This window comes from Alnus glutinosa, chromosome 7 (assembly GCF_958979055.1).
Source record: "Alnus glutinosa chromosome 7, dhAlnGlut1.1, whole genome shotgun sequence".
In the NCBI taxonomy this organism is placed as follows: domain Eukaryota; kingdom Viridiplantae; phylum Streptophyta; class Magnoliopsida; order Fagales; family Betulaceae; genus Alnus; species Alnus glutinosa.
In genome coordinates, this window is record NC_084892.1 from 11923804 (window position 1) to 11946209 (window position 22406).

Below are 22406 nucleotides of genomic sequence, written 5' to 3' on the forward strand. Positions count from 1 at the left end.
ACCAAAGCCAAGAGGTCTGTTCCAAGTACGTTTCACGTTGGTTCGAATTGGATGATTCTAGAGAGCTTCGTTCCAATTCAGTTCAAACTGGGGCATAGCTGTGAGTTCAGTTCGAAATAGAGTTTTATCATTTCAAATTGGTGAGTAACTAAGGGTCTAGTTCGAGTTCTAACTATAGGTGATTTTTGAAAATTTATGGGGGGTTTTATGAGAGGGGCTTTCGAACGACATACCACAAATCAGATTATAAATAGTTGAAATATGAATTGGAAGCTCATCTCTCTCTCTCTCTCTCTCTGTCTTGTCTCTAGGGTTTGAGACAAACCTTAGAAAATCGAATTAAGAGAGTTTTTAAAGCCAAATCTAATATCGGCAATGTGATTTTCGGTGTTATAACTCTGTTTTCATTGATCGATTTGAGGTAAATTTATAAATCCTAGTTTTATGCATGTTGAGTTACATTTTTAAATGTAGTACTTAAATTTGATGATTTCTTTAGGGCTTTTGTTCATTAGGAGTTTCTAAGTTTAGGTAAAGCTTTGAGTTGGAGTTTCATGGAGTGGAACTTCGATTCCTAAGGTTGTGTGAAGTAAAGAACTAAACCCTAAATGTTTCCAAGTCATAAATTGGGGGTTTAAGTGTTAACCCTATAGTTTTTCTGTGTTAGTTTTATCCATTTATGGGTAGTAAGCTAGAGTATTATGGGTTGTTATAGGAGTTCGTGCTTAAGGAAAATTAAGCACTATGGCTTGTCTAGAGTTAAAGTAGAATTGTGAATTGTGACATACAATGTGGCGTTACAGTTATATGTAGTGAGGGTTTAGTCGAGAGTCTTTCTCAAACGTCAAAGAGGATACTTGTAAGTATATTACTTACTGAAAATGATACTACATTTTTAATGGTTTAATGATTTAATGTTTTAATGTTTAGTAAGTATATTACTTATTGAGTCAGAAAAACAAAATTTAAATTTTTTTCAAACCATGATATGAATTTTTATTTGGGCCGAATATTTTATAATGATAATTGTTTTATGCATGCTTTCGATGGTTTCACTTGTGATAAGATATGCTTTATGAATTGTGTTGATGAATTATTGTTAAATGTTGCATGGATATGGAAGTAAAATAAAAATGGTTGTTTTAACATACATGATGGACATGTTCATGGGAATGAGAATGAGTGAAAAGGATAATATAATTAAAACAAATGATATAAATGAAGGACAAGCAGGAAGAAAGTTCCTACTGGGAGAAAGTCTCATCCGTTTGACAAAAGAGTTGGAAAAGCAGGAAGAAAGTCTCTGGTGGGAGAAAGTCACATCCATCAATATAAAGGATGGAAATGGAAATGAAAAGAATGAACGGAAAAGCATACATGACATAGAGTCTTATTAATGCTTATGTAATGTGATTTATCAAGGTTTTCATACTAGAGGTTTCAATATGCATACGTTCCTAGATGGGGCGTGGAATCTATGTATATTGTTACAACTAGATGCATATAATATTTACAAATGATTTCTTGCTTAGATATGCGTATATGCACGCTGGTGTTTCACTTATGAATTAAGAGATGCATGTATCTATATGTAGCTAAGTCATATGATATAAATAATAATGCTATGACTTAAATGAATTTGTATGTGTATGTTTCTAAGTGGGAGATGAAATATGCTCATACACTCACAACTACGTTATAATATCTCTTTAGGAATTTTCATGTCTACAATGTCTACTTCATTAGCTCCGAAATGCCTTTATATAAATGTTTAATCAAATGTAGATGTTATTGTCAACTCGTAGTAGAAAACTGAAAGTCGTCTCATTTTATTTTCAAGTCAGTGAATGTTATACTTACTGAGACTGTGGACTCATATATCCCCGCCTATGTTATTGTGGTAACCTTACAATTGCATATATCTTTTTGGTTGCAGGTACTGAGAGTATTGATGAGGATCCTATAGCCTCAGACTTGGGTTACTACGATTGAGGTCGTGGGATGCCGCGTGCTTTTGTATTTGACTAGCATGTGTTAGTCGTGTGTACATCATTATGGCTTGTGTCGCATGTGACACTTTTATATAACCATTCTTTTGTTATGTATTTGTCACAATGTAAAAGTTTAAAAATATAGATGTTTACACTAACTATGTGTGTTATGTAATATATAATGTCTACATGTTTCCGCTGCAAGTTATAGTACTCTAATTAGGACATGTTCATAGTATGACTTATTGCTTATGATATAATGTATATAAGTACATATTATTGTGATGATTCGGCCTTTATTATTGAGGTAATGAGGTCCGGGTCGCCACAGGTAGACATGACCAATGTAGTCATTAGATGGTTATGGTGTTTAATTAAAGTTGTAAGTCGAAGAGTTGATGAAATTATGTGACTATCAATGTATGCAGTATGTTTATGCATAGTACTCTGGTAAATATTGTCTACATGATGTTATATTTGCAGGAAAAATAAAAGAACGAGAAATTTATAGTTGTTTTCATCGGCAATTATTTTCTAAGAATAGTAGTAGCGTCTCAAAATAATTATATAAATTGTATAATTACCGAGGGGCATGGTCCTCTTCTGGTGAGAGGGGTCACTCCTGACCAAATGAGGGATGGTGGCCCCTCTCGTGTGAGGTGTGGTCATCTCTCTTTGTGAGAGGGCACCATCTCTATGAAGGTTGACCTGACAAAGGGCTTCAGTGAAAAAGATAGTTTCTCCTTACTAAGCTGTGACCATCTCTCTCTAGAGGGAGACCTCATCTCGTAGAGGGTTGGACGGCCACCACTTTTTGTGAGCAACTACCAATCTCTATGAGGGGTAGCCTTCTCTCACCAATAATGGGTAGCTCCAATTACCAGTTAGGGGAAGGTCGGTCACTTCTCTCTCTCAATCTCTGTAGCAACAAGCCTTGCGTTAAGCAAGAAGTCTCATATGTGCGATTACCAATTCCCATCGAGAAAGCAAGCAGTCTCCCCTGGAGCGGAAATAGCAATCAAAGTCACCGTCGACAGGCTCTCCAACTCGTTTGTACCGTTTGTAACCTCGTTGGCTTGGATCCGTCTCCGTCCCAACTCTCTTCCCTTTGCGTACTCGTATGTCCTTTTCCCACTCCTCTCGCTCTACTAATTGGTATGATGACTAGTAAGAGGAAGCAACATAGTCATATTAGCCGGAGTACCCTAAACCAGCAACAACACGACCAACCAAAGCAATAGGAATAGAGAACGGGACTCGATTGAACGTATCAATGTACATTTCCTTTCTGTCAACTAAAGTCTGTTTGTTTCCTCCGTAACGATGAAATGGCAAGAACTCATCTCGGGTAAGAACCCTTAAAGGCAATAACTCGTTTCGTCGATCAATAAATTCAACACTGGAGATATCAAACGAGAGTAATGTAATATCAATTGCTTGGTTTGATAGGCTAATATGGCACGTCATTAATTAATTGGATAATAGGTTGACGAAGGAATCTGTTTGAAATTGGAAGAAAATCTAAACATCTAATTCTCAAAATTAAAAACGGATACACTAAATTTAATTTTTCTCATTAAATTAAATTACAGACAATTCATATATCCCTTTGAAGCTTTACATTCACTAACAAAAAGTGGTGGTGACTTAATTCGGAGGAATATCCAAAAGCAGAAGAGATGAGAAGAATGAACATCCAACAAAGCCAAAAATGGTGGGGTTTAACTCAAAGACCACATGGTGATCACGTGATCCATCAATTCTTATCCCTTTGAGAGGAATAGGAATAGGAATAGGCAATGCATTCCTCTTCCCACAAAGCTTTATTTATTTATTTTTATTTATTGGAAACAATGCAAACACTTGTTCCTACTACTTCTCTCTCGGCTTTTGTCTCCTTTTCACTTTGGGGAATACTTATTCGTCAACTTGTCTGCTGATCATAAATATTACAAAAAAAAAAAAAAAAAACTCAGATTTACATATAAAGTTGGGAATCCCTAATTTGGGGTCAACCCCAATTAAATATTGTAGGATTGTGATAAGATTAGGGCATAAAACTCACATTATTCGTCCTTGTGCAAAAAGAGAGGCTGCCACCCAAACCCAAAATAACTTATCTTCACAACCAAACACCAGCTCAGTTGATTCCCCACATCAACAGCAACAACCTCAAACAAATCCCACAAACCCACCAAACTTTGCATCTCTCTCTATCTCTTTTCCCGTACAAACCAATCTTTTATAGTAATAATGAACCATATCCACTCTCTCTCCGATCACCGTGCCTTCCACGCGCTGCAGGCCTACACGCGCGCGCGCAGGCAGACCCTTCACTGGCACACAATCTGGTTCAGAGTGAGCGTGACATCACGCGCTGCCAAAATCTTAAAAATTAAAAAAAAAAAATTTTTTAAAAAAAAAAAAAAAAAAAAAAAAGGGAAAAAAATCTTCGGATCTTGTAACACTCACTCTCAAGAGTAATAAGTATAAGACCCCCAAATCCCGGAAAAATGAAAAGCCCGTAAAAATCATAAGAAAAGCATCAGCAGCAGTAGTCATTAATAAAAGCTGAAAAGAAGAAAACAAGATCCACCTCGAACCTCTCTCCACTCTTCTCCTCCTCCTCCTCCTCCACCGCCTCTCTCTCTCTCTCCGCTGTAACAACCAATTCTGGAGTGGGAGAGAGGAACAAAAGATCTCATCAAACCTGATAGAGACAGACCAAACCCATATTTTAGATTCTTACTGGTTTGTTTGTTTGCATGTGTTGTGTTGTCTTTCCTTTTTGTTCTTCTTCTTCTTCTTCTTCCAGTGTTGTCTCTGATTGTTCGTTCGTGGTATAGCAAGGCTTTTAAGAATTAGCTCTCAAGAGGGATAGAGGACCAAAAGAGGGAGGAGAAACAGTTGACAAAGTATTAAAGTAATATGAGGGAAGAGGACTCCAATTGGTTCTCGAGATGGGAAGAAGAGCTGCCATCCCCTGAAGAGCTGATGCCCCTCTCCCAAACCCTAATCACACCTGATCTTGCCTTGGCCTTTGACATCCGGAACCCAACCAACAACGCCCACAACCACAACAATAATACCCCAACCCAGCAACAAGCGCCGCCGCCGACGCCGCCGCCTCCTTCCAATCCTTTGCCAGCATCCGCCACCACTCCTCCCCACCCCAGCTCTGCTGAGTTCGCTGCCGATTCGGCGGACTTGGGTTCTGGGGCCGCCGGCGAGGAGCCCGCGCGGACCCTCAAGCGACCGCGCCTCGTTTGGACGCCGCAGCTCCACAAGCGGTTTGTGGACGCCGTCGCGCACTTGGGGATCAAGAATGCGGTCCCCAAGACAATAATGCAGCTGATGAGTGTGGATGGGCTTACCAGGGAGAACGTGGCCAGCCATTTGCAGAAGTACCGCCTATATCTCAAGCGAATGCAGGGGCTATCTGGCGGCAGCGGGGGCGCCGGTGGCGGTGGTGGAGCCGGTGGATTGTCTGCAGCCACGGATCCCGCCACTGACCATTTGTTCGCGAGCTCGCCGGTGCCGCCTCATTTCCTGCATCCGGGGCGACCTAATTCGGACCATTTCTTGCCGTTCGTGCCGGTTGCTCTGCAGCAGCAGCACCAGCAGATGGCGGCGGTGGCAGCAGTGGCCGCGCACCCACAGCTGCAGACTCAGTATCACAGGCAGGTGGGGCATTTTGGGTCGCCGCCGAATGGGCAGTTTGAGCATCCATTTCTGAGTAGGCAGTCGCAGACGGTGCATAGGATGGGGGCGCCAGTGCACAATCCGGTACCAGGGTATGTGGAGGACTTGGAATCGGCTAATGGGAGAGGAGGGAGGAAGATTCTTACACTTTTTCCAACTGGGGATGATTGAATTTGGGTAATTGTTAATGTCTCCTTAAACGTCTTAGTTTTTCTTATTATTCGGTTTCTGGGTATTGTGATATTGGCGTCTGGTGGTACTTGTCAGATTTTGGTTCTGCTTAGACTTCTTATTAGTTATTTGTTGTGTTAGTTGTTCTTACTAAACTTGGTGATACTTAGTGGTCTTGGCCTTCCGTTGAAATCCGAACATCTCTGGCTCCAATAATTTCGGTTCATTAAGCTTCTGCTGCCAATTGGGTGTCTTTCACTATCCATTATGAAGTTAGCATTGGTGGGTGGTGTCAGTTATGGTGTCTTTCAGTTCTGTGGACTTCTACATGTATAATTCGCATTGTTTCTGGTGGTCTCTATGTCTTCTGTGAGCTTTCTGGTGACAGATATTGATCATGATGTCACTCTGGGGGCAATTACATTTCTGAGCTCGTCAGTGGCGGCAACTATTATGGTGTCATGGTAATGAGTCAATCTGGATGTCTTAGAGGTTGATATATCCCATATAAGTGTGGGAATCGGCTGGTTTTCTACATTTCAGAGTCTTCTCACTGGTAAAGGGTTCTTATTGGCATTAAAGGCGGGTATGGCTGAAGCATCAAATGGACTAAACATTGAGCTTGCAGGCGAGGATAAATAATGCTGGCAAGTTGTGTTATGTTTCTCTAGAAATCCAAAAATGGGGTTGGTAACCGTAGTTGGCACATCTGGTACTGAGTTTATGGGAAATGTCCAGGAATATCTTATGTGTAAGACTTATCTCATGTTTCTTAGTCTAGTTTTATGTAGAGGATGAGTTCTACTTGTACATTATGTGACTCTATAGAAGACTTAAAACCCCTGGTGCCAAGGGGACCTCGTAAAAAATTCTGATTTTTATTACATCGTTGAATTTATTTAAATGCTCAAAGAACGTGAAATTAGCTTAATTTTTTTTTAATGACTTCGTTAACCATTAATAACATATGTAACTTACATCAAATTGCTAATGTTTTCACTCATGTAGCATAGAATGGGAAATTTTCATTATTTAAGCATTCATTTGAGTATGAACCAAGATCTGTTTTTACTGTGCAATGTTCAACATTGTGTTTTACTTGCTTTTGCTGATACACATGAAATTCTAAGGGAACAGGGAGATTTTGAGACTTTTATATTCATTTTAATTCTATCTGTCTGGTTTTTTATTGGGGCTATTCTGTCTGTCTAGTTAGTTGTAGAATTGTTGCTACATTATAGGCATGAGGTTACCTTAAAAAAATATCTGTTCGGAGATATTAGTCGAGAGTGAGGAGCACCCTAAAGGTTGGGGAACACACAAGCCACTATTTTTACCCTTATAATGTATTGAACTTGTTCAAGTGGATATTGTCTTCATGATGTTGATCTGATTTCTAATCAATAAAATGTGGATAACCCCTATCAATATTGGAAATGATAACTATGAATAAACTGAACACCTTACTATGAAGGGCTCGATCTGGAATAAAGTACCATTTCAGTTCTTAATTCTGTATGAGGATTGGGTGATTGTCATAAGATTTCAAAGAGTGCTTACTTTCCTTCAATTCTTGTACATTGAAGTGAATAGTAAAAACTGTATACTTGTAGTTGGTCTGTGAAAAACTCTGAAATTTTTTACATAGCTATGCATCTTCATCAAATAAAAAATTCCTTGTTTTCAAATTTTGGATTATCAATCATATTGTTCATTTTGCTTATGAGATTTCAAATCTGGCCTAAGTCGTTCAGCTTCCCAGTTAGAATCAGAGTTGCTTGGGTAGTGCTGTCATTATTTTTCAGTCAATTTACCTACTAAGATGCTGGTCATATGAAAACATCCTTTCTGGTTCAATTGAATCTATTTTTCGCTTCTCTACTCCAAGTTTCTCAACCCAATATGCTGCAATTCCTTGTGTGCTTTACTGTTCACTCTTATGCTTGAATTTGTTCAATTTTATGCTAAACGTCAGCTTCTTTCATGAGAGAACCACCATGACCAAAACCTGTTAAAAGGATCCATTCAGGGACTGATTTACCTTTAGGAGAATTTGATCTGGGTGAGAAGAGCCTCTACTATGCATAAAGTACTTGATATTTGATTGTATACTTCTGCGAATCAATATTTCAGGCTCAGACAAGAAAAAAATGATACTCTCATTGTGGAGAACAAGTGTGGGAACAGACATACATATTGAGTAAGTGTGAGAGACAATGAATCTACATGATAAATCCTCAAGTCTCTTGAAGGTTCTATTCTGATGGACTATTGCGGTTTTAACTGTAGAGGAAAATATTGAAGTGGCAGCCGAAGCTACTTCTTTTAACTTGATTGGCCTTCTTTGTGGACAAAATATAACTTCTCCTATGACAAGTTCAAGTCCCTATATATAAATTTAACCTTACTGATCCTGCTCACAATTTTGACAACACTTTATTATGATTTTTCTTTCCAGCTTGACCTTTTCTTGGAGCAAAATTTACCATGTCCCAAGGAATGTTAAGATTTCTAGGTTTCCTTTCAGGTGCCATCAGGTTTAAGAATTTTCTTTTGATGATCATCACCTGGCTCATCTCAAGTATTAGATTTCTAAACCAAGCATGTGAGTGAAAGGCAACCTATGCATCTTGTGATGATTGTGTTATCATCATATATTAATGGATAAATGGTTTGGAAAGGGTTTCTTTGAGTTCCCCTAAATAAATTTACTTCTGTCAGGAGTTTGATAGGAGTTCAAATTGTGGCCATTTCTTAATCTGTTGGGGGTATTTATTTGTTCTGCAACTCAAACATAACATGCTCGAGTTTTTCAGTGGTTAAGCAAGAATACTAGAGTAGAAACTTTGGCCTGAAATTGCCTGCATTATGTTTAACTTATTTGTTTGGTTAACGTGATCCTGATGATTGGATAGAGATTATCTACCCGGGGGTTTTCAGTCTTTTTATCCAACGCTCTTTAAGCAGCACATCACATTCTTTGGTGTATGCTAGTATTGATTTGAGTTCATAATCATTTCATTGCATCACCTCAATGTATTTGACTTTTCAACAATCAAGCTCTCCTAGTTTGGCAATGCGAAGTAGTAGCTTTTTTTTTCTTTGAGCGCAATACATCTTTCCTTAACCTTTCTCACATTCGCATTAGCTCTCTTTTTTTTGAGAGTGCTGTACACCTTTTCTTTTGGTCTTTTTTTATTACATTTTTGCGCTTTTCAAAATTACCATTTGATCTATAGAGTCCATATAAATCCCGCACATTAACCTCACATATCCAATAATGATTTTGAAAAGTAAAAAGATGGAAAGGATACAAATCATTTCTTTTCTTATTTTTTATTTTTTATTTTTTATTTTTTTTTGTGTTAAAGAACCTTTTATTCCATGTAGTTCTATTTTGTCTTGGGATGGATTCTTCACATGTAGCTTTTTCTTTCCATTGGTTTGACCTTATAGGCCCCTAATAATGAGTAATTCTATAAGTCTCTTATGTCACTTTTGTATTCCTAAAAAAAAATTGATGTAATTTTTAAATTCACCATTTGATTAAAATTTAATAGTGATTAATCACACGCCCAATAATAATTTTTAAAAACCACTTTATTTTTAAAAAGATACAAGAGTAATACAAAATAAACTTTTAGCATTACTATTCTTGTGAGTGCTCTATTGATGGGTATGACGGTGAAGGGTTGAAACTTCCGCAGCAGGTCTCACATGCGCCCCATCAAAGTTGTGCACTTGTTACTGAGCCTTGGAATCCCCCAAGGCCCCCACTCCCACCCCAAAAAACTAAAAATAAAAGAATTAATATTATTAATAATAATAATAATAATATTAATGCCTCGAGCAGACACATGTAAGATACTAAAGATTCCAAGCACTTTGAAGTTGCAGGCAGGTGGAAGACACTCTGGATCTCACCTAATAATTGCATTCTCAAATAAATTATTCGCAATTAAATGGAAAGGCAAAAGGCAAAGTCCCTGTCAGTCATCTTCAAGAATTTGTTTTTACTTAGAAACCCATGTGTACTCAAAATCAGCTCCCAGGTTCCAAACTGAAGAAAAACAACCAAAATGCTTTTGTTTGGTGTGGTGTATATGGGACAGATTAGGTACAGGACAGGACAAGAGCTGGGTCCCTAGCCGTCCCTTTGGGACATCACATTATCACAACAAGTAGACCTATTATTTTTTAAAAATCAAGATTACAATTATTATTCAAAAAGAGAATAATCTTCACTAATTTATAATACAGAATCAAATTATCAGAGTTGGCAATTATGCATTCCAGTTATGTGATATATATTATTTTTCCTTTATACAAACCCCCCCATGTGAGATGATTGCCTTCATTCTTGGGGTCAACGAATTCAAAAGCATAAGCTGATTACAATATGGTCACTCCCTAACCAATTAGGCAGCTGAGCATTATTTAAACATAAGCTTTATGATAAGATTTGGCACTTCCTAAGCAATATGCCTCTGACAAATAAGGACAGCCAAAAAAAATCACATAAGAGCACGAACTAAAAAGTATGATTCCACTACAAAAAGTATTAGTCTGATGAAGAGTAAAATCATTACACTCCATTACTAATATAATATCCAAAATGAAAAAGAAACAAACTAATTAAAAAAAAAAAAAAACCAGAAAAAGGAACAAAATAATACTGCAACAGAGAGGCCTATAACAGTCTTAAAAACAGTACAACTAGTAGCACAAAACTCTAAAGGTATAATGAGATGCTGCATGTAAATCGGTTGTGCAATCCCCACATAATTGGCAGTTAATGATTCTGTGAATAATCAAATGTCAATGGCTGCTGAGAGAATGGAGCCTGCACGGTTAGAAAAAGTGAATCAGATGTAAATTGAGCAATGAGCATACAATTACTTTTAAAAGCATGCACACAAATTGCGAATCACAGATCCCACCATGAAGAGGTAGGGAAATATCAAGAAACTTGTGAAGTAAATGAGAAAAATGACCAGCCAGCCAGCCAGCCTAATCAGAATCCCTTAAAAGTAGTCTAAAAAATATTGAGAAAAATCCACAAATTTGAATTTAAGAAATGGTATAGAGCCCAAACCCTAGTGCTGCAAACACAGCCATTTCCAGGATGAACTTTCCCAAAAATAATCAATGAATCAGGAAAAAGGTCTACTTCTAAACTTATCAGTAATTTATCCGCATGATTTAAAGGAAAAAGCCAAAAGAAAAGAAAAGAAAAAAAAAGGCCCTTGACAGCATTCCCAATATAGATAAGCAAGACAGGAGAGAGGTAAGCAGAACTTTTAGAATATAATAATCAATTACCATCAATATCCTGCTGTCAGCCCCCATGTTTTTTGTGAGTAATGCCATTAATATTATTATTATCATCTTCTCAGAAAGCCACGAGTGCTATCTTGAATTCCATTTCCATTTGTGTGATAAAAAACCACTAACAAGAGAAAGCCAAAACAAGCATGATGTTCATGCCAGGGCAGCTGCTAAGTGCCGACTCATTTACATAACACCCCCCCACCCAAAAAAGAAAGAAAGAGTGATTACATACTTGTCAACTATTTTCTAGCAACTCTTAGTACTCCTAATCATATCATCTTTCTGTAATAAATTACCAAGACATTTTCAGTTCAAAATAAATGATTTCAATAACAAAGCCCTGATATGGTGTAACTGGAAATTGCATGATGAAGAAAATAAAATAATGTATCAATCTAAAGGCAGAAGAAGATGGCCTTGTAACTGTATTTGCAAACCAGATATAAAAAGTCAACAAAAGGTCATTAATGTGCCACCAACCACCTGTCATCAGGTCTTACTCATAAACCTTCAGCCAGGAAATACAGAACTCAATAAGTTGAGTACTACAAATAATACATCCTCTTCATATCCCTAAAAGCATTAGCCACGACTGGTTTTTCACTTTGGACAGAATAAGTATATTAAGTAAATGTAGTCTACCTGGAAAACAGCGTGTCTAAATGGCTCATATGAATGTGCATACATCATTGCAGCACTTGGCCACTGCATGTATCCAGCATCGGTAGACGTCTGATTCAATCCCATGGCACAAAAAGGGCTCATAGTAGGGCTCGAAGGAGGCCTGTAGCTGAGCGTCCTAGGCATCTGACCCAACTGAGAAAAACCAGTATCATACTGCAGAAATGGAGGTTGTACCTTTTGCATATTGAAAGGCACCAAGCTATAGTTTTGATTAGCTGGAAGGCTCCTAACATACCTGTACCAGTGAATTAATTCAAGTTTATCAATAAACAGAACTTATTTCATAATAGAGGACTGTATGTTGGATGATGAATACTGGAAAAAAGCACTGAAATAGGTTTCACAGAAGCAAGGATCAGATCAAAAGAAGACAATAGCTGCCATAAGAAAACAGTGTCAATGTCCAATAACAAGTGAGCAAATTAATTCCCTATCCATCTTTGCGGTTTTTCTTTTTTTCCTGATAAATCCCAAAGAACAGTGGGGAGAGAGAGAGAGAGAGAGAGAAGAGCCCCAACATCACAAGGGCAGAAAAATTGAAACGTGGAAAAGGATAAAAGGCATTAATTCTTGAAAAGGCAGAGACAGCAAATTTCAAAACAGCCATCATTGCCCAATGCTTGAAATGGTTTGCAGCAAGTGTCTTTGTCAGAAGTACAACACAGCCAAAAACACTAAAACAGAAGTCTCCTTGCTACATAAACATCCACAATCTAGATAGCTCCATAATCTCAAACCCAAAACAAAAAACTGAATGCTACCTCTCATAACTGCGATCATAATCTGGGTCAGTACGATCCTTTTCCCTGTCTCTGAAAATGGCAACTCGAGATGAAGTACCAGCATCCTTGAAGCTAATATTCTTTTCTTGATCAATCATAGAGTTCCTGCATCCTTCATTCTCATCCCTGATCAAACAAATATTTTTCCCTTCAGTTGGGACCTGAGAAAATGAATCATCTGAATCAGGACTGCTAGGGCTACTAAAGATGCGAGCCCGTGCCCTGTCATACTCCTCCTTCCTCTCTTCCACACTTCTCACAGGACTTCGTCTGATCCCTACATCATTAGCTTCATTTACAAATGTTCTGTTTGGCCTACGCCTGATGGCAATTTTAACATTCTCAGGTTTATCCTTTTCTGCCTGATTTGCAGGCATTTCAGATAAACACACAGCAGGGTATCTGCTTTCTCCTATTTTCCTCACCACAATTCTATTTCCCTGACCATCAGAGCCAATATCCTGAACCATAGTTTGGAGGCCATAGTGTTGAGCAACACGATGTGCAGCAAGTCGAAGGTAGGAAGTAGGAAAATGTTGGAACTCAAATTGCTGCAGATCAGGCATGTGCAAGAATCTCTGAATATCGAGTTCCATTCGTAGAACTGAAACAAAAAGATATATAGAAACTGAGAACTAGTTTAATTTAAAAAATAAAACAAAACAAAATTTGACGGAGCAGCAGAAAGAAAATCAAACTATTATGAAAAAAAATACACACAAGCAACTAAATAAGTTGCTCTCAACGAAAGTTTCTTGAAGAGAACACTAAACACCATCAGATGAAACAATATACAGTGGAAGATTAGGCTAATAAAATTAGAGGAAAAAGAAAATTAAGGCAAGAGAATAACACATTCAGTTCCTCAAAGACCCAAAAACATCAGTCTACCTCTAACTGTGTACCACCTTATTCACAATTATGACCAAAAAAAAAAATTCCCACAAAAGCAGAAATACTATAGCTCCAATCCACAACATACTAGAATCATGATATACATGCGGGTGGCACCCAATCAAGAGCAACATGGATTTATCAGTGTAAGTGAAATGCCTGGCCTAGTCAGACCTCTACTTGGGACCTATTTGTAGCCTAGGTGAAGTTTAGCCACATCAGAGCTGAAATCTAATACTCACACCACTTCCAGTCACCAGGTATGTGCAGCTGCGTTAAAGGGGATAACAACATGGCTTCAAGTGTCAGGAGAAACTTAACTGGACAAGTTAAACACATACCACCCTCTGCAGCAACTACTACCAGCAGTCAAAAGGTCAGTAATGAAGTGCCAGACAACTCCTCACAACGAACCTGTATGTTTAGTAGAAGGGAAAGTAGGAGGGATGGAGAGGGGAAAGGGAAAGGAATAGGAGTCTACCTCTGCCTAATTTTTTTGGGTGAAGAGGGGGCTGGAGTAGAAAGGACGCCACCCTCTTAATGTCAAATTGTCAATTTTACTGTATGTTGCGCATTATAAGAGTAAAATTGGAAAATGATGAGAGAGACCCAATCAACCACTTTTTGGTGGATTAGTTTCAGTGTACCCAGGGAGGTTTCATCGCCCCCTACCACTTTCCATCCCTCCTCTCCCTCCAAATAAACGTCGAGTTAAAAGTTCTCATGCAATAATGACCACCAAGTAAATTCAATTTTCATATTCAATTTTACCAGCCTGCTGCAACTATTGCTCAGTGAACATTTCTTTGATGTGCAAACCCTATTGTGAAGACTAATTTGCATTTTGTGTGGACATAGAATAACATATATACTTAAATTCTGTGTTAGAGGCTTACAGCCAAAGGAAACCACTTCCTATGGACAAAAAAGCCCCTTTTGTCTTTCCAATGATTAGGGAACTGGTCAAATTATTTTTATGGATCAGCTATACGCTATACAAACAAACAATGAATACATAGTTCAACAAATTATATTTTTTGGGAGAAAAGTTGGAAACAGCAGAAGCTCTGAAACAAGCACAAGGTCTCCAACATGGGAATTCCATAAGTCCAGACATGAGGACACAGTAGATATGTTTACATTTTTTTTTTTGTGAAGACATGATATTAATCATATCTATCTACTTCTAAAAAGAAATTATTAAATATATCTATTTATCAGTGTTTGACTGTCTCTTATGCATTAGAAAAATAATAACATTGTAAAACTAGTAATCATCATAACTTTCTAGACACAAACACAATAACCTTCATAATTCCAAGCTGTCTTCATCTAAATGGAGCTTAATTTTTTTACAAGTGTTCCAATAAATGTTAGACACCGTGGACATCAAAATCCTATCCTCAAGTGTCCAACACACCAATTTTTCAACAAGAGAAGTTTCCTTTAAATCATAGAAAATTGTATTTTTTCATTGCTCTCATCCCAAAGAAACACAGGTTTGTTGTCAAAGATTTTCGACATTTTAGTCTAGTGGAGTTTATAAGATTGGACCACGTGGATCTCCCCCCAACCATTGGAATATCCATGAGACCCTGTTAAAAAGTAAACTCAGAAAACTCCACCATTGCCTGTGATGACCTCGCTTCCCCCCCTCTTTCGCATAGAGACCGAACTATGTTAAAATCCCCGCCCCCCATACACCAAAGCATCTCCCATATATTCATCAAACCAGCCAGCTCATCCCAAAGCCCTCTTCTTTCACCATCATCATTAGGCCCATAAACATTGAAAGAGGGTGATATTAATACGAAGTTCTTCCATCGGTTGGCAAATTCACACAGGAGACATAATTCAATTGAAACACTAGTGGTGGATGGACATCTGACTGATGAGTCAACAGTTATTTAGGATCACATTGTGGATTTCTATAAAAAGTTGTACCGTAAGCAATATCAATGGGAATCAGATGATTTACTTTTTTCTTTCCATTGATGATGGGGAAAGAATATTAATGGAACGAGAGTTCGAAGAAGATGAAGTTTGGGAGGTAGTATGGAATTTCAAAGGTGATAAGGCCCCAGGTCTTGATGGATTTGCTAAGGCATTCTTCCAAAAGTGTTGGGAGGTTTTAAAGGTTGATATTATTGTGGTTCTAAAGGAATTTCATAACAGTGAAAAAATCGAGAAGAGTCTAAACGCTACTTTTGTTTCGCTTATTCCAAAGAAAGCCAGAGCGGTGGAAATCAAGGATTTTCGACCTATAAGTTTAATAGGTGGAATGTACAAAATCATTTCAAAGGTTCTGGCAAACAGGTTGAAGTCGGTGTTAGGGAAGATTGTTTCTCATTCTCATACTACATTTATCAAGGGGAGACAAATCCTGAACTCTATATTGGTGGCTAATGGGATAGCCGGCTTCGCTCTAGAACACCGGGTATTATTTGCAAATTGGATTTGGAGAAGGCCTATGATCATGTAAATTGTGAGGTTTTGCTTTATTTATTAGAGAAATGTGGTTTTGGAGAGACATGGCGAGGTGGGATTGCTCATAGTATTTCAACTGTATGATTCTCTATCATTATCAATGGGTCGCCTTCAGGGTTTTTTAATAGTTCACGAGGTCTACGACAAGGGGAGTCTTTGTCTCCTTCACTATTTGTGTTGGTGATGGAGGCTTTAAGTCTGATGCTATCTGCAACGATGGAACGTGGGCGACTCTCTAGGTTCTCTATGGGCTCAAGATATCAAGAGGCTATGATGGTGTCTCATTTATTATTTGCAAATGATACCTTCATCTTTTGTGACCATAATGTTGAACAATTCCAAGATCTGAGATGTTTGCTGCTATGTTTTGAAGCGGCTTCAAGGTTGAAAATCAACTTGTCTAAATCCGAGATTGTTCCTGTAGGTGCTGGTGTTGTAGGGGATGTGGAGGAGTTGGCTAGCATTCTTGGGTGCGGTCTGACTTCGCTTCCTATAAAGTATTTGGGTCTTCCTTTGTGTGCTAAGTATAAGGATTCTAATATTTGGACTAGCATTATTGAGAAGATGGAAAATAGATTGGCGGGGTGGAAGAAATTGTATTTGTCAAAGGGTGTGAGGTTAACATTGACTAATAGTACTCTTTCGAATTTGTCAACATTTTTTGTCCCTCTTCCCTATTCCAGTGGGAGTGGCTAATCATTTGGAAAAACTTCAGAAAAATTTCCTTTGAGGAAGTATTGGAGATGAGTCTAAATTCCACCTGGTTAATTGGTCTATCATTTGTTCATTGAAGGTTTCGAGGGGGTTAGGAGTGAGAAATATGATTCAGTTTAATAAAGTTTTGTTGGGTAAGTGGCTATGGCGGTTTGCTATTGAAAGAAATGCTCTTTGGAAAAAGGTGGTGGATATTAAATATGGGAGTATGAGGGGTGATTGGTGTTCAAAGGAGGTTGGGGTTCTTTTGGAGTGGGAGTATGGAAATGCATTAGGAGGGGTTGGGATGCTTTTGCAGCTCATGTGAGATATAAGGTCGGAGATGGTTCTCGAATCTTGTTTTGGCATGATGTGTGGTGAGGGGATCTACCTTTAAAGCTTCTTTTTCCAGAACTGTTTACTATTGCATGTGGTAAGGATAAATGGGTGGAGGAGAATATGCAGAGACAAAATGGTAACATTCTATGGAATATTTTGTTTACTTGACCTGTACATAATTGGGAGGTGGAAGTGGTCTCTAGATTTTTTGAGATGTATTCTCTTAAAGTAAGGTATGAAGGAGAGGATAAAATTTGTTGGATTCCATCACGAAGGAAATCATTTGAAGTGAAGTCTTACTATAAGATTTTATCTAGTCCAATACAGTCTTCTATTATTTGGAAGAGTATTTGGAAAGTTAAGGTTCCTCCGAGGGTGGCTTTTTTTGTGTGGACGGCGACTTTAGAGAAAATTCTAACTTTGGATAATTTACACGAGGAATATTATTGTGATGGAGTGGTGCTATATGTGTAAGACCCGTGGAGAGTCCATTGATCATTTGTTCCTACATTGTATGGTTGCTATAAATTTTTTTTTTTTTTTTTGATAAGTAAGATGATTTCATTAAAAAAAGCGTAAGGCGCCCCTAAGTACACAGGGAGTATACACAGGAACAACCTAGCTAGCCCACATAAAATTACGGAGTACAATATTGCAGTTGTTTGGTGCTGTATGGATAATGCCGCGATCGGTGAAAGAGATGGGGGAGTTGGAGGGGCCAAAGGGGCAACCGGTTGTTGGTGCCGATTTGGAGAATGGCTCTATTGTGTTATCGAAAAGACCTACGATCATGTCAATTGGGAGCTCTTATCATACTTGTAGAAGAGGTGTGGTTTTGGGATGAAATGGCGTTCTTAGATAAAGCAATGTATTTCTTCAGTGCACTTCTCTATTCTGATGAATGACACTCCTAGATTTTTCAGTAGCTCTCGCAACACGAGACAAGGAGATCCTTTACCTTCTTTGTTGTTTGTCATTGTCATGGAGGCTCTAAGTAAAATGCTATATGCTACAATAGATGGAGGCCTTCTTTCAAGTTTTGTTGTGGGGTCGGGAACATGGGGAGCGCTTAACATCTCCCACCTCGTATCTGCGGATGACACCTCGATATTTTAAGGGGCAAACCCAGACCACCTACGCTATCTCTGTGCCCTATTCTTATGCTTCAAAACTACATCTGGTTTGAAATCAATCTGGCCAACCCATAATTGTTTCTTGTGCGTAATGTTAATAATGTTGATGGACTGGCAAATATTCTTGGTTGTTGGATTTCTTCTTTGCCTATGAGGTATCTTTGCCTCCCGTTGAAAGCTTCTTTTAAAGCCAAATCTATTTGGGATGGTGTTATTGAGAAGATAGAGCGTCGGTTAGCTGGCTAGAAGAGGATGTACTTGTCTAATAGTGAAAGGATCACCTTAATCAAGAGTACCCTACCCAATTTGCCTACGTATTTTATCTCTTTTTTCCCTTACCTGCTGATGTTGTCAATCGATAGAGAAGTTACAACAGGACTTTTTATTGGGTGGGCTAAGCGAAGAGTTCAAATTTCACCTAGTAAAACTGGTATAAGGTTTGTTCTCCAATTTTTAAGGGAGGGTTGGGGGTCCGAAACTTGCTTTTGTTCAAAAATGCTCTTTTGAGGAAGTGGCTTTGCCGTTATTTGCATAAGAGAGAGGCCTTGTGGAGAGTCGTAATGGATTCTAAATATGGCAATGCGTGGGGTGGGTGATATTCAAAAGAGGTCCATGGATCCTATAGGGTGGGGCTATGGAAAAATATCAAGAGGGGTCGGGGGATTCTCTAGTCATACCATATTTGATGCGGGAGATAGCTCTAATATTAGATTATGGCATGGCATGTGGAGCAAGTTTGGGCCCTTAAAGAAGCTTTTCCAAATTTCTATAGTATTTGCTTCCGTTGCAAATTACTTGCCGTTATCTAGTGATTCTCATTAGTAGAATGTAAGCTTTATAAGAGCACTCACAATTGGGAGGTGAATTTCTTTGTTTCATTCTTTTCAACTTCTTGTACTCCCTTAAATTGAGATAGGGAAGGGAAGACAAGCTTTGTTAAGCCCCCTTCCAAGAGAGTGATGTTTACCATTAGATAGCGCTCCTTTCCCCTGAAAGTGTATTTGGCAGAATAAGGTCCCATTAAGAGCGGCGTTTTTTACTTGGACAACCGCCCTAGGAAAAATCCTCATCATGGATAACCTTTTTAGAAAACGACATTGTTGTGGTTGATTGGTGTTGCATGTGTAAGAGGAGTGAAGAGTCTACGAATCATCTTCTACTCCATTGTGAGATTGTCAATACCTTATGTGATAAATGGTGATTTGTTTACTCTAAGTTAAGGGATTTGTTTACCTTAATTTAAGGGATTTGTTTACATTTGAAATTATTCAAATCACTTGTAAAGCTCCATAAATAGAGCATTGTACACAATCATATCAATAAAGAAAAGATATAGCCGCCTCTAAGGCTTTCAAATGTGGATGTATATGGTCAAAGCACATAATTTCTATGTCTCTCTTTCTCTATTTTCATCTCTTTACTTAATTATGAATCTCTACATGGTATCAAAACTCAAAAACTCATGCGAATAACATTGATCCCATGCCTTTTTTTTTCTTAGGGTTTTCATCCCTTCCGCATCTTCAACCATAGCTAAAATCAATCGCCTCACAAAATCAAAGCCACAACAGAACCTAGCCTCAATCATCCTCCATGACCAAAATTCTCCATCAACTCTGAGACTCAACAAAAACCACCAACCATAACATTGATCCCATGCCTTTTCTTTTTCTTTTTTTTTTTTTTATTGGGGTTTTTCATCCCTTACGCATCTTCAACCATAGCCAAAATCAACCGCCTCACAAAATAAAAGCCACAAACAGAACCCAGCCTCGATCATCCTCCATGACCAAAATTCCCCATCAACTCAACTCAACAAAAACCACCAACCCTCAAATTTCCTTTGTTTCTAGCCCCAAATAAAATAAAATAAAATTTACATCCAATATCCCTGAATAACAGAGATCCAAACTCTCAACCCACACAAAGTGAAAGAGACAGTGCCCACAATATCCCATTCCCAATCACCACCATGACCACCGAATTCTACCCTTGCAACCCCACAAAATTCCTGAAGTACAACCACCATCAAGCCGGCCTCAATTACATCCATACCCATCTTCTATCTTTTTCTCAAAAAAAAAAAAACAAAACAAAACAAAACAAAAAACAAAAAAAGCCCTAGACATCTCGTTACGGTTTCCATATGGTGTCCTCTTCGTAAAACAGTGCCCTCACTCCTTCTGTAATCCATTTGACCCCACCAAACCACTCCCCATTATGTTCACTCCAAAAAAATTAAAATTAAAACCAATTCATTCCCATTTTTTCTTCAACCATTTGATGTTTAGGATCAATGCTCACTAACGGAACGTTCATCTTGAGGCAGCATGATAAGGATAGAAATCCTTTGTGATAAATGGCGATTTGTCTATCATAAATTAAGGGATTTTGTTTACCCTAGTTTAAGGGATTTGTTTACATTTGAAACAATTGAAATCACTTGTAAAGCTCTATAAATGGAGCCTCGTACACAATCAAATCGATCAAGAAAAGATATAGCCTCTAAGGCTTTCACAACTGTGGATGTAGGCCCATGGCCGAACCACGTAATTTTTGTCTCTCTTTATCCACTTCTTTTTCTTTACTTTATAATGAGTCTCTACATTATGGAATGTTATCTTCAGCCGTGTTGGTTTAGCTTGAAAGAGTCGTAGATCTTTTCACTTGTTGGAAAGGGTTTCGTCCTGACACAAGTTTTTGCTAAAAAGAACCCCTTTGATCTGTATACTTTTCTTATTAGAAATTTAGTTGGTAAAATTTCAATCTTTTGCGAGGGAAGGGAATTATCATCCCATATGCAGCGAGTCCAGGAAGAAAATACTCAATAAAATTATATTTGCTCAGCAAAGCATAATTGGTCCAAGAAATACTAGTAGCCTTCACGTGCTACATCAATGTAAAAACCGCATAAGACAGTTGGATAAACATCTATATGGAAGAAGTAAGAATTAACATCACAGACAAGGTGAGTCCAGGACAAGAATTACTCCATAAAAGTGAGGAAAAAATTAGGTTTCTCATCATTCGGGATACAAATGTAACAAATCCCAACCGAATTGAGGCTCATTGGCCACTTATTTCCTTCATTGAGGTCAAACTTTCAAATCCCACAAACCAATTCAACATAAATAAATGGATCTATAGTCTTACTCTCTATCCATTTCATCAAATTCCCAGCTGCCAAACAAAAGGTAAACCCCAAATTGAACCCAGATCTGACAAAATCACAACTACATAAACAAACCCCAATCTAGCCATTCAACAAACCCTAAACCCAATCCAATCCAATCCAAACAAACAACCAAAACCCATAAACCCTAAAACCAACCAGACCCAGAATTTATAGAACACCAAGCAATTAATCCCATAAGCACCAGAACAAATTAAATGAAAATTGGGGTTTGATACACGAGATTTAAGGCCCAAAAAGTAAACAAGATTGAAAACAAAATAATACTGACTGGTGAGACGGTGACGAGGGTTCTGGAGAGCCTCAACCAAGAAGGGGTCCACCATCGATTCCTTATCTTTGAGCCCATCGACGCCGCCGTTGGTAGCAGTGGTGTCCATGGCCATGACCTCTCTCTGCTTTCTCTCCTTCAAAATTCTCCCAGAAGATTCTTCTTCTTCTTCTTCTTCTTAGTCAAGAAGAAGAAGGAAAGGGTTATTGCCTTCGGTGCATTTAGGCAGAGATAGGAAGGCACCCTTTCCTTTCTTATCCCACCAGAGGAGAGAGAGAGAGAGAGAGAGAGAGAGAAGGAAAGAAGGGAAAGGGTAAGATTTTATATTATGCGTATGCCCCGGCGTCAAAAAACCTTTTCTTCTTCCTCAATGTGAAGACCCAAAACGACAAGAAAAGTCTACCCATATCTTCTCTCTTTCAAAAGAGGCCTCGATAAATATCGTTTTTTATTTATTTATTTATTTATTTCCGGTACAGTTTGGCTCATACGGTAGACTGCATAAACTAGGAAACCCATCAACCTCCAGTTCATTTTTCTCCGTTTTCTCCTATTCATCATCTAAAATATTTCACGTAATTTAATATTCAAGTTAAATTATTGAATTTGATAAGGTTTGAATTTTTATATCGGATCAATTCCTATGGTATTATTGGTATAGAAATTATCATAAAGATACGTGTGCTTCAACCACCTCTATTTTTTTTTTTTTCCTTTTTTGGTTTTTTAATTTTG

General features: G+C 38.1%; 2 protein-coding genes across 2 annotated transcripts; one reads left to right on the forward strand and one right to left on the reverse strand.

The window, feature by feature from the left end:
* The first annotated feature begins 4502 nt into the window (after positions 1–4502).
* LOC133872862 (transcription factor MYBC1) lies at positions 4503–6748 on the forward strand. The gene is made up of 2 exons (XM_062310491.1): positions 4503–5870; positions 6035–6748. Exon 1 carries the CDS (start codon positions 4920–4922, stop codon positions 5862–5864), a length of 945 nt encoding a protein of 314 aa, XP_062166475.1. The 5' UTR covers positions 4503–4919; the 3' UTR covers positions 5865–5870; positions 6035–6748.
* Positions 6749–10385: 3637 nt separating this feature from the next.
* LOC133872438 (uncharacterized) lies at positions 10386–21974 on the reverse strand. Its single transcript, XM_062309945.1, has 4 exons — positions 21672–21974; positions 12641–13265; positions 11838–12114; positions 10386–10707 (listed from the first exon to the last, which is right to left on the reverse strand). Exons 1-4 carry the CDS (start codon positions 21784–21786, stop codon positions 10657–10659), a joined length of 1068 nt encoding a protein of 355 aa, XP_062165929.1. The 5' UTR covers positions 21787–21974; the 3' UTR covers positions 10386–10656.
* Between the last annotated feature and the right edge of the window lie 432 nt (positions 21975–22406).